This window comes from Vombatus ursinus, unplaced genomic scaffold (genome assembly GCF_900497805.2).
Source record: "Vombatus ursinus unplaced genomic scaffold, bare-nosed wombat genome assembly UNPS02014778.1, whole genome shotgun sequence".
In the NCBI taxonomy this organism is placed as follows: domain Eukaryota; kingdom Metazoa; phylum Chordata; class Mammalia; order Diprotodontia; family Vombatidae; genus Vombatus; species Vombatus ursinus.
Genome location: NW_020954556.1, coordinates 57,112,123 through 57,124,574, shown reverse-complemented (window position 1 = coordinate 57,124,574; position 12,452 = coordinate 57,112,123). Strand labels below are relative to the sequence as shown.

Here is a 12,452-nt window from a genome sequence, read left to right as displayed (position 1 = left end):
AATTGATTGTGTGGCATGGGAGACATTGGCAAAGGACTGCTTAGCACGGTGTGCCCGCATCAAAGAAGGCACTGTGCTCTATGAGCAACGCAGAATTGTAGTAGCTCAAAACAAACATGAGATGCACAAATTTAGAGACATCTCTACTCCAAATGTTCATGTGGACTATTTGTGCCCAACTTATAGTAGAGCCTTCCCAGTTTGTACTGGTCTGATCAACCAGTTGGGCGCACTGTACCTTGACCCCAATATAGTGATGTCATTTTGTTCCTCTTTGAGAATGAAGGACGACAACCAACAAACAGCCAACCAGATCAAGATATTTAAGATCATATTGTGTGAAAGGTTTACACAAGTGCACTTTAGAATTAAAATAGGATTATTAGAATTGATAAAATAGGGAATACAAATCAATCTGAAAATGTTTTCTATGAATGTACCTCAAATGTGTGGTCCAGTCTATAAACAGGTGATGAGTTCATGGCACTTACAACCTCAAGTACACCATTAAAGTTGTTCAGTTCTTGAAAGACTTGAAGAATCTCAATTATTCGACTCACCACAGCTACTCTTTCTTCTAGGTTTTCTGCTTCTACAATACACCTGAGTATAGAAAGAAGAGTTTTTGAATTTTTTACCCTATAAATTTGAACCTTTAGTACTAGAAAATTAAATTATAGGTTTAAGAATTACAGCTGTGGAAATATACAGTCTTAAACGACAGAGTAATAACAATTAGATGTAAACATATTAATTACTACATAATATAACAAAAGGAGTCATCAAATCCAAATACTTCAAGTATTGATCCATTGAAATTAATGGATCTAGGATTTCATTGATAAGAGTACTCTCTCCAATGGTACACATCACAATTCATGCATACATTATTCTGTGGTCTTTGCCACTTCCTACTATAAAGCTTCCATAAAGGATCTACCCAACTTGTTGGAGGCTTTCGTAGAAGTCTTTAAAACTTTGTTGGTACCAGTATATCCAATGCTTATGCCTTGCTTTTGTTAAAATTCCCTTTCTGATCATGTAATTCCTGAATGATACAGTTTATGTTACTTCTTACATGCAGCCCATCTCTGGTACTATCCTGTAGCTTAGTTAAGTCCACTAGGCATCTCCCCATGGTCCTTTGGTCATAATTTTGATTCTTTGAAGATCATGGCATTCTATGACTTCCTACCAAATAGCATCCCCAAAAGAAGATGGTTAAAAGATGAGTTGGGGGGAGGTAGGGGGTCAGGGAATGGCTTAACCTCATTAAAAATGCTAGAGAATTTTTTTCAAATGCAATCCAGCTTATTCTCTTCTTTTTGTTCATTGTCTACTTGTAGTGCCTACCAAGATAGATACACTAATAAACTAATCTCAGTTGGCTTCTCCAACCACTGACATGTTATAACTTGAGTAATATGCCTTCTTCATTCACTTTTTCACCCCTATATAGACTAGTAAAGCAATTTCTTTTGAGCAGTCATGAATTTTCTTGAGGAGGTTTTGTTGCTATAGAAAATAGTTTATTAAATCATTGCCTCTTTTTCTCATACAAATCCTGTTCTTCATCCACATCATGACCTCTAGTCCTTAAATGCCTCAGTTCTTTCCCAGGCAATTACTCCTGCACTAGCTATACTCTCCTCCTCTCCCTATCTTGATCCTTTGGTGAACCAGTTCAACTCTACGCTGTCCTCTTCTCTTGAGCTCCTTAACCCCTTATCATATTGCTGATCTTTCTTTGCTAAGGCTCAGCTTTGGATCACTCACTATCCACTGCCTTTGTTCCTATGCACATGCTGCTGAAAGTGGAGAAAATCATGAAATCAGGCAGATAATTAATAATAATAATAATAGTTATATTATCCAGAATACACCCCTTGCATGGGCCCTCACTTCTGCAAGGGAATTCTTTTACATTTCCCTAATTAACTAACTATTGCATTTATCCTCTTATCTCCTGTCACTTAGATGCTTTCTGCCACAACTCCTCCTTGACCCCTGTCTCACAAGAAAAGGTGAACCTTCTTGCGAAGGCTAACCCCTCTATTTGTTCAAGTCATCCCATTCAATCCCATTTCCTCCAGCAGATTGCCCCCTCTATCATCCTTACTCTCTTATATCAATTTCCCTTTGTCTACTGGTTGCTTTTCTACTGCCTACGAACATGCGAATGTCTCCCCTATACTTAAAAAAACCACTCACTTGATCCATCTATCCCTGTTAAATATTATCCCACTTCTCTTCTGCCTTTTGTGGTGTTTAGCCACAAAGGACAACTATAACACAAGCTTCCAATTCCTCTCCTCTTACTCTTTACAGTCTGGTTTCCAAATTCATCATTCAATAGAAACTGCAAAATCTGATGGCCTTTTCTCAAACCTCATCCTTGACACTACTGATCACCTCTTCTTGATACTCACTTCTCTGTAAGTTTTAAGGACACTACTCTCTCCTGGTTTTCCTTCTACTATTTCTTCTCAGTTTCTAGCTGTTCCTTTTCAGTCTCCTTTGTTGGATGTAAACTATGAATGTCTCCCAAAACTCAGTTCTGGGCCCTTTTCTCTATGCTATCATACTTGGTGATCTCATCAGCTTAGGTGGATTAAATTATCATCTTGATGTTGATGACTCTCAAATCTACTTATCTAGCCCTAACCTTGCTGCTGAACTCCAGTGTCCCATCTCTAATAGCCTTTCTGACATCTTAAACTGGATATCCAATAGACATTTTAAAAACTCAATTTGGCCAAAACCGAATTCATTATCTTTCCTTCCAGAATCTTCCACTTTCCAAGCTCTCCTATCACTGTCCAGGGTAACACCATTCTCCCAGTTTCCTAGGCTTACAACTTGGGTATCATTCTTGACTCCTCACTCTTGCCCTTGCTGTATTCCCCATCTAATCTGTTGCTAAGGCCCATTGATTTTTACCTTCATAGCATCACTTACATGTGCCTCCTTTTTTCCTATGATACTGTCACTACTCTGGTACAGGTTAGTACCACCTCATGTTTGGACTATTTCAATAGCCTGCTTGTTGGTCTCCCTGTCACAGGTCTCTCCCCATTCCAGTTCATCTTTTTCTTAGCTGTCAAAGTGGTCTTTCTTAAATGCAGGTCTGATCACATCACTTCTCCCCTTGCCCCCTCAATCAATAAACTGCAGCAGCTCCTTATTATCTCCAGGATCAACTATAAAATCTGTGCCTGGTATTCAAAGTTCTTCATAACATGCCTTCTTCCCCTCTTTCCAGTCTTCTTATATTTTACATTCCTTGCCTCCCCAATGTACTGTTCAACCCAATGACACTGGCCTTCTTGCTGTTCCTTGAACAAGACATGCCATCTCCTAACTCTGGGCATTTTTGCTGACTGTCCCCAATGCATGAAATGTTCTCTTTCCTCTCTTTGCCTCATGGCTTCTTTCAAGTCCAAGTTAAAATCCCAGCTTGTACAGGAAGCCTTTCCCAATCTCTTTTAATTCTGTGCCTTGTCTCTATTGATTATCTCTATTTATTTTGTATATATCTTGCTTGTACATTGTCTCCCGAATTAGATTGTGAGGTCCTTAAGATAAAAAACTGTCTTTCACCTTTCTTTGTATTCCTAGTGCTTAGCAAAGTGTCTGGAACAGAGTAGGCCCTTAATAAATGCTTACTGACTGCCGGTCACCAAGTATACTCTTAATATTTTAGAGGCTATTTGCATAAAAGATTTTTATAGAAATGACAAAGTAGACATATTTGTTGGTAGTTCTTGATATACCAGGTGAAATGACTTGCCCAGGGTAACACAGCTAGTAAGTGTGTGAGGCGGGATCTGAACTTAGGAAGAGGGATTTTCCTGAATCCAGGTCCAGCACTTTACCCATTGCACCATTTAGCTGGCTCTTTGGTATCTCGTCTTCTTCTAAATTCCTTGAAAATGAAAACCTTAATGCTTTAAGAAGTATTGCCTTTGCCATGACTTTCTTCTCTTTGTACTTCATCTGGCCTAGCCATTCTTCCGTTTTTTAAAGTACCACCTTCATCTACTCATACTGGGGAGTGATGTGTTAATGGATTTCTGTAGAAATGCTGGTAGCTTTATCTCTTTAGCTGAAAAGCTCTTCATTAGTGTCTATAATTTTATTTGTAAATGTTCCTAGATGAACTAGTTCAGTTGGATCTCATTCCAAACTTCATCCAGTCTTATTTCAATCTCCACTGCTCTTTGCTATTTTATGAGATTCTATTAAGAATTTTATGCACCGTTTCTTTCTCTAATGTTTCATCATCTAGTTTATATATTAAACTAGTGTTTCCTGTGGCTTCTATTGCCTTTACACTTGGTAAGGACACCAAGCATTTGTTGGTTGGAAGAAATTCTTTCAGAAGCAAAACTTTATTTCTGTTTCCTACTCTTCACCTAACTACTAAGCATTTTATGAAGATGATTTTGGCTCAATATAAAGAATGTATCAACTCTTTGGGTCTTTTTTGCTGTGGTTAATGCCATATATTTTGTTTAATTTTCTGTAGCATAGTGAAAATCTTTTCCTTTGTTCACTTCTGGGATTTTGGCACCAATAGTTCATCTGCACGGGTCAGGTTGAAGTTTTGTAATTGCTCACACCACCTTCTTTTCTTCTGTATGCTCTTGTCTAATTTGGTGTTTGTTTCTAACTTTGTTCTGTGTTTTGATTGCACATAAGCAACAGATACAATAACATCATAATTTCCAACTGTTAGGATAAAGTCAATTTCATTTGTTGTGATGCTATTCAGTACTCAGCATGCCCAGTATTTTCCAACTCTTCCAGGAATCAAATACTCATGATACATGTTCAAAACTTCTGATTAACCTACAGGTATCTGGCCTCTCTCTTTTTTTTTTTTAACCTTGTGCCATGTTTTTCAACATACATTTTACCATACTCTGTGTCCATCTTTGTATTGAAGTATAAATGTATATATTGACTGGGTTTGGAGAATTTTGTTGAGTTCTTCATAGAATTTCTCTATTTAATAATTTACAGTACATTTGGATATATAAGGGAAAATTATATTCTTCTTACTCTTTTTTGTTAATGCTTATCATGAGGACTAGAAGGTGAGATTACTTATTATGGTACAAAATGATCTTTTCTGCTACTTTTGCGTACATAACAAAACCAACTCTATAATTTCCTTTACCTCTCCAAGAAGAATCTGTGGTATATCCTATTTGGCCAATTTTCTTATATCTTTTTACTTATTATGACAAGAATGTTGCCACTGATATAGTACAACTCTTTAAGTAACATGATGATTCATTCATTGGGCAAGAATCTTGACATTCAAATATCAAAAGTTAATGTTCATAGACAATCTAACAAGTATGATTTTTAGTACCTTTTGCCTCATTCTATGCTAGTATCACTATAAAAGCCTAAGTAGTAGGCTACATGGGAATGAGACTCTCTGTCTAAACATGGTTATTACTTGGACAACAGACCGAATCTGTTCCTGAAATCACTCAAAGCACTTCTAGTTTGATAGAACCTACCAGAGCTTGTGTTCTACTTACAAAGCTTTCAAGAATACAGGTTCACCTCCATCTCAGGATAAGAGTTATCAATGTAGGACTTTTGTGGAGGATAATGTAAATACAAAGGAAGTAATAATCCCAGTTTCCAAGTGAGATATATAAAATTGATAGAAGTCATAGTCTTTTCCATTCATGCAGGCAGGCTGCTTTTGACTTTGATATCTGAATAGTCTGTTATCCTCTCATTTGTATCTGATAAACTTCCAGAAATGAGAGAGAAGATATATTGTGACCTATCAGCTTGCGTGATGTGATGTGCAGGCTATGTGCTGTATGGGTGTGTTTCGGAGACAATTATTTTGGAAATAAAACATTACCTCTGCTTCCTACTCTTCATCTAATTACCAAGCATTTTATGATGATGATTTTTGGTTTGATACGAAGAATTTGTTGGCTACATTTCAAAGTATTAATAGCATATAAGCAACTACTAAATTTAAGGTCTGTAATTGTAAAAAGCTAATGAAAATAAAATCATTTTATATAAAGCTAAAGAATATCTGGAAGCTATATATTTACATAGGTACACCAAAATCACTCACAGGGTATTCTATGCTCAAAGAAAATTTCAAATGCAAGCACATTTACTGTTTCACCATTTTCAGTATTTGTGAAGGCTGAGATCCAGTGCAGAGTCCAAGTTGGAGAAAGATTCATTAGGCATGGTGAGACCATCCAGATATTCCTATTTGTGGCTGACATTGTGCTGGTTAGCATCAAACCTCAGAAAACTGTGGAGCTTTCTCTACTTAAAGGCATTTAGCAGGGGCAGCAAGGTGGCTCAGTGGATAGAGCTCTGGCCTTGGAGTCAAGAGAACCTGAGTTCAAATCTGATCTCAGACACTTGACACTTACTAGCTGTGTGACCCTTGGCAAGTCACTTAACCCTGATTGCCTCACCAAAAAGCAAAAAAACTTAAAAAAAAAAGGCATTTAGCTTAACCATCCACAGATAGTAAACCAAGAGCATGAAGAATGTCTTAATGCCTGGGCTATGGCATGCAGTTGGATAGCCAATTATAGTTTGCTCATTTATATATCTGTATACACACATCTATCTATCTATCTATCTATCTATCTATCTATCTATCTATCTGTCTATCTATCTATCTATCTACCTATCTATCTATCTACCTATCTATCTATCTATCTATTTATTTCCATGTGTGTATGTCCTCTTTTTCTAATATTCTACTGATCTTGTTATATGGCTCTAAGAGTAGAACACAATAGTCTCCTGAAAACAAGTTTATGCAGAGAACAATGGAGGGTTGTGTGGTGGGTGTGAGCAACACAACAAATAAAAAACTGAAGAATAGGAGTAACAGATGTCATCATGTGGTGAGGCTGAAGGGAAAAGAGGTGAACAGCTCCACTGCTCCCATTTGTATCTTTATAATATCTAGAGAAATTAGGGAAATCCCTTTGCACATTGAGGGTGTCCTGTTGGGCAATTCCTTCATTAATATATTTTAACACAGTAGACAAACCTAAACAAAGCACCAAAGTATATTCCATGAAAATAGCTAAGCCAAACAACATAAAATAATTAAAAGAAGTAATATGTACAATCTTACTTCCACTCACTTTACCACGTTCTTATTAAACACCTATTGTGTATCACACATTACATTACGCACTGTGGAGTCAAAGACAAAAAGAAATGGTCTCTGCCCCCAAGAAAGTTATGTTCTATCGCACAGAAACAACACAGAGAGATAAATGAAGACTGTATACAGAATATGGATAAAAGTTTCATGGGGCAGGAGGAGAGCACTAACAACAGGGATAACAGGAAGGGTGCACATAAGAGGTGGCACTGAAGCGGAGTCTGGAGAATATTCCAGGCATGGGTGCTAGTCTGCGTGAAGGCACAAAGTGGGAGACAGAATGTTATGTATTTGGAATATCAGTTAGGTTAATTTGTCTCAAGCATGGAGTACATGAGAAGGAGTAAAGTGAAATCAGCCTTAAAAAAAAAAAAGATTGGAACTTGATTACGAAAGGGGTTAATTACAAAGTAGAGGAGTTTTTATTTCTAGAGGCAACAAGGAACTACTGAAGCTTCCTGAGCAGAGGAGTGACACGGTCAGACCTGTACTTTAGGAATATTTTGGCAACTGTGTCGAGGGTGAATTGGACAGGAAAGACACTAGAGGCAGAGAAACCAGCTAGGAGGCCACTGCAGTAGTCCAGGAGAGATAATGAGGTGCTAAAGTAAAGTGGTGGCCAGGTGAGTGGAACAAAGTAAAATATTTTAGAGAGAACACCAACAAGACTTGGCAAATGATATCTATATCTATATCCATCTATCTACAGAGAGATCAAGATACTTGGATGCGTTAAGGTAAGGGAGAGGAAGGAGCCGAGGATGCCTTCAAGATTTCAAACCTGAGTGACTGAAAGGATAATGAGAGTCCTTCCCATGAATAGGGAAACAGTGAGGTTAGGCTAATGGCTATTTCAAATAGGTGCGGTCTTACAGCTCTAGGGATCTGCAAGATGTAAAACATGACCTATCTCTGCATTTTAATTCTGTGCCCCTCTTGTCCACAGGGGTTTGCCAAATGTACTCCCTCTAGACTGTGGATTCCAATGGAGCTCACAAAAGAGAACTGATGCCAACATGCCAGGTGACCAGCCCTCATCCTTTCCTGACCACTTAGTTTTTCTGAAGATCATAGGATCATACAGGTAAGGCTGGAAGGGAAATGAGATGCCGCCTAGTCAAAAAGGCTCATTTTAAAAGTGAGAACACCAAAGCCTGGAGACATTAAGGGACAACACAGACCGCACAGCTAGTGGTGAAACTAAGCCTTGAACTCAGGCAACTGACACTAAACCTAGGGCTAGTTGCACTGCACCAGGATGACATGTGTGTAGCTTCTCCAATATAATTTTTCACAAGCACTAAACTATCCCTCCTCTCCCCTTCGTACTTCTTCTGGAACTCTGGCATTTCATGAGTTGTAACTGTACAGAATGACCAGAAGAATATTGATATCAAAAAGATGGCAGGGAGAACCTTGGGGTCATTAAAGGGTTTGTATAATTTCCCAAATGTAATCCAGCCCACTGTCTTCCCAATATTCAAATCCTGGGCTCAGCTCCATTTCTATCTGCATTGTACCAGTAGATTGACTTTTCAAACTGTTCAGCCAATTGAATATTATAGTTTGGACAATAGCCACTCTTTATCTCTTTGGTTTTCTTCTGTTGCTAGGTCAAACTCTGGCATGATCTTATAATTTCAATTAGGAAGTTCTGTAATATTCCAGAAATTAATAAATAGTAATAATAAAATAGTATAATACTCTCAGCAAACAAGAGAATCTGGAGCTGTCACCATGTATAGGGACTCCCTCTTCAATTTGTACTTGGTGCTGCTAGGTATCTTCCAGGACAAAAACAAAACACCTTTAGTGAGCACTCTTCACCCTGTTTTATGTCTCACTTTAAATGGTCAGTTACTTCTATTATTATATCTTTCAAGAAAACTTGCATGCTTCTAACATATGCATAGGAGAGATGTTGTTGGAGGACAGCTTTTAATATAAAGGCAGTATTTGCTTTCCTGATACAAAAGCCTTTTTTTTAAGTCAACAGTAAGCACAGTGGGATATTAAATTCCCTAAACCTTTCAATCAACGATGTGACTGTAAAGATGTGTTCTGTTGTAGAATGTGAGTCGTGAAAACCTGGCTGTTAATTTCTGATATCTTCATCAAGATGCCCTCAACACATGTACAGTTACTCTACAAAAAGTTTGTGTACATGGCAAAGGGTAAAAGTTAAAAAGTGGAAAATTCTGCATTAATGTCAAGTAAAAACCTACTAGCAATAAGAAATGCACCGAAGTAGAACAGGCTGACTTAGGAGGCTATGGGTTTCCCCTCACTGGAGATCCTCAAGCAGAAGTGAGATGACTACTTGTCAATTACGTTACATCGCAGTACTAATACCTTCTGTATATGGATGACATGGCTGTTCAAGCTGTCTCTCTCTCTCTCTCTCTCTCTCTCTCTCAATTTGCTTTTTGGTGAGGCAACCGGAGTTAAGTGACTTGCCCAGGGTCACACAGCTAGTAAGTGTCAAGTGTCTGAGGCCATATTTCAACTCAGGTCCTTCTGACTCCCAAGGCTGGAGGTCTATCCACTGTGCCACCTAACTGCCCCTTCAAGGTCTCTTTACCCTGGTGATTCTGTGGTCATTACTTTTTGGGGGCAGTATGATTTTTTTCCAAGCATTTAGACTTTCCCTCTTTCACAGATTTTGAGGATTGATCTCTACATACCATCAAAATTTCATTTGCTCCAGTAGAATAGAAACAAGAACTACAGCACTATGGGCAAGCACCTGAAAAGATACTCTCAGATCAACTTTTAAAAACACATGTAGTTGTGGGATGGACATCAGACCCCAGAACACAAGGCTATAATTGAGGGGAGAGAGAAATCCTATTAATTGTACTCTAATGCCTCATTGTGGCAAGGAGGTCACCCTGTTTTCTGAAAAGCTATGCCTGTAGGATGCAAGCTCTGTAAAGTTATACCATGCTGGGAAGCTGTAGAATATGGTCCCAGCAGTAGACATCTTTCTAAGGACCAGTCTAGTAGTTCCCTGACTACTTGGGAGTGACTTGTTTGGCAATGGAAACACACAAAGCAAACATGTCCATGTACATACAAAAAACATGTGTGTTTATATATCATCTTGCCACAGGACTTCTCACTTTTGCAGTGATAAAGGCCAAGTGGTGAATAAGAGGACTAAGAATCAGATTTTTAAGGTACCCTGTAAATATTAATTTAGTTGATATTTCTCTAAACATGATCTTCTTATATAGTGATAGTGTCAATATATGACTATCTGTAGCATAAAAAAAAATTAGCTAGCATCTACACAGTTCTTTGAAGTTTGACAAGAGCTTTACCTATGTTATCTCACTTGACCCTGACAACAACCTTGAGAGGAAATTAATTCTATCAATTATATCTTGACATTTGTTCATTAATTCAATAAATATTTATTATGTCTGCTATACAAAAAGCAGGTAGCTAGATGGTACAGTGGATAGAGCACCGGGCCTGAAGTCAGGAAGACTCATCTTGAGTTCAAATCCAACCTCAGACACTTACTAGCTGTGTGACCCTGGGCAAGTCAGTCACTTAACCCTGTTTTCCTCAGTTTCCTCATCTGTAAAATGAGCTGGAGAAGGACATGGTAAACCACTCCATTATCTCTGCCAAGAAAATCCCATATAGGGTCACAAAGAGTTGGACACAACTGAAATGACTGACATGTGAACAACATATGAAAGGTACCATCCTAGACATTGGGAGAAAAATGAAACAATGCAATGATAAAATTAAAATAGCTCTCAAGGAGCTTATATACTTGCTAGAAAAGAAACCATAAGACAAAAGGAAATGGCAGTGAATGAGAAACAAGAGAAGTCAGAGGTTTATAGGAGATATGGAAGCCTCACATTTAAAAAGCTCATAGGTTTAGAGCTGGAAAGGATCTCTGAAGTCAGAGTATCACATCTATCTTCTTTTAAAACATTATTATTTTTTTCCAATTACATGTAAAAACAATTTTTAACAATAGTTTTTAAAAATTATGAGTTCCAGATTCTCTCCCTCCCTCCATACCTTTTCTCCTCATTGAGAAGGCAAGTGATTTGATATAGATTATACATTCACAGTCATGCGAAATATATTTCCATATTAGTTATCAAGGGGGAAGCTGCTAGACATGGCAAAGTTCATATATCAAAAAAGAAAATTAAATAGATTACATTAAAATGAACAGGAAATGACTGCTTACTAAAGAGGGAGTCATTTCCAAATGATATATGATCTAACATTAGACTATCAGCTTGTTAAAGCAAAGATAAAAATCAACACCAAGTTAGAAGAAAAAAAATGGGAAGATAAGGTATGCAAAAGATGCAACTTCTATCTGACCTATTTGAATAGGTGGTTGCTTAAAAAAAAAAAGGAAATAGATAAAAGAACAGACATTGAAATAGAAAGTCACTGTTTCCTAAGGAAGTTTAAGCAATGTTAATTGCCATAGTAAAAAGGTTAAAAAAAGCCACTCCATTCAGCAAACAGTTGATCTACTTTATTACTGGAGGGAGACAGAAAAACTGGCAACATCAATTTAGAATGTGAACTTATTAGTAAAATATTACAGCAGAAGATTCAACAATCCAACCAGTATTCGTTAAGTGCCTACTATGTGAAAGGCATTGTGCTAGGTGTTGAGGCTACAAAGACAAAAATAAACAGTCCCTGACTTCAATAAGCTTACTTCCTACTGGGGATGACTATGAGTAATAGTGTCACATAAAAAAAATCAAGCAGGGGCAGCTAGGTGGCGCAGTAGATAGAGCACCGGCCCTGAAGTCAGGAGGACCTGAGTTCAAATCCGACCTCAGACCAAACACTTGACACTTACTAGCTGTGTGACCCTGGGCAAGTCACTTAACCCCAATTGCCTAAAACAAAAACAAAAAAAAAATCAAGCAGCTGTGGAAGGGGAAAAATATGTAAAGAAATTTAGTGAGCAAGCCAACTAATCCAGATCATGACAAGTACACTTAATAACTGATAAAAGAACAATGAACAGATGAAAAATGGAATAAGATATCAAGATATCAATAGCAAATTTCTTCCCTTCCATTCCAACCAAGGTATATCACATTTAGACTGTAACATCATGTTGCTGATATTTTGCAAAAAAACAAAAAGAACATGAATATGGGAAAAGCATCTAGACTAGATAAAGTACCCACAGAGGAGATCCACGCTGGAGGCCAGAGCCATAACTAGGACACTGAGATCACTGCTTCATTAGGTGCATCTTATT

At 37.7% G+C, this 12,452-nt stretch overlaps 1 protein-coding gene across 2 annotated transcripts in view; it reads right to left on the bottom strand.

Moving 5' to 3' along the window:
- Window positions 1-12,452, bottom strand: part of SOS1 (SOS Ras/Rac guanine nucleotide exchange factor 1) — a 194,467-nt gene that overhangs the window by 34,608 nt on the left and 147,407 nt on the right. For both annotated transcript variants that reach the window (XM_027865109.1, XM_027865110.1), the window contains exon 16: window positions 441-603. In XM_027865109.1, coding sequence (XP_027720910.1) covers window positions 441-603 — 163 coding nt within the window. The remainder of the gene's footprint in view (window positions 1-440; window positions 604-12,452) is intronic.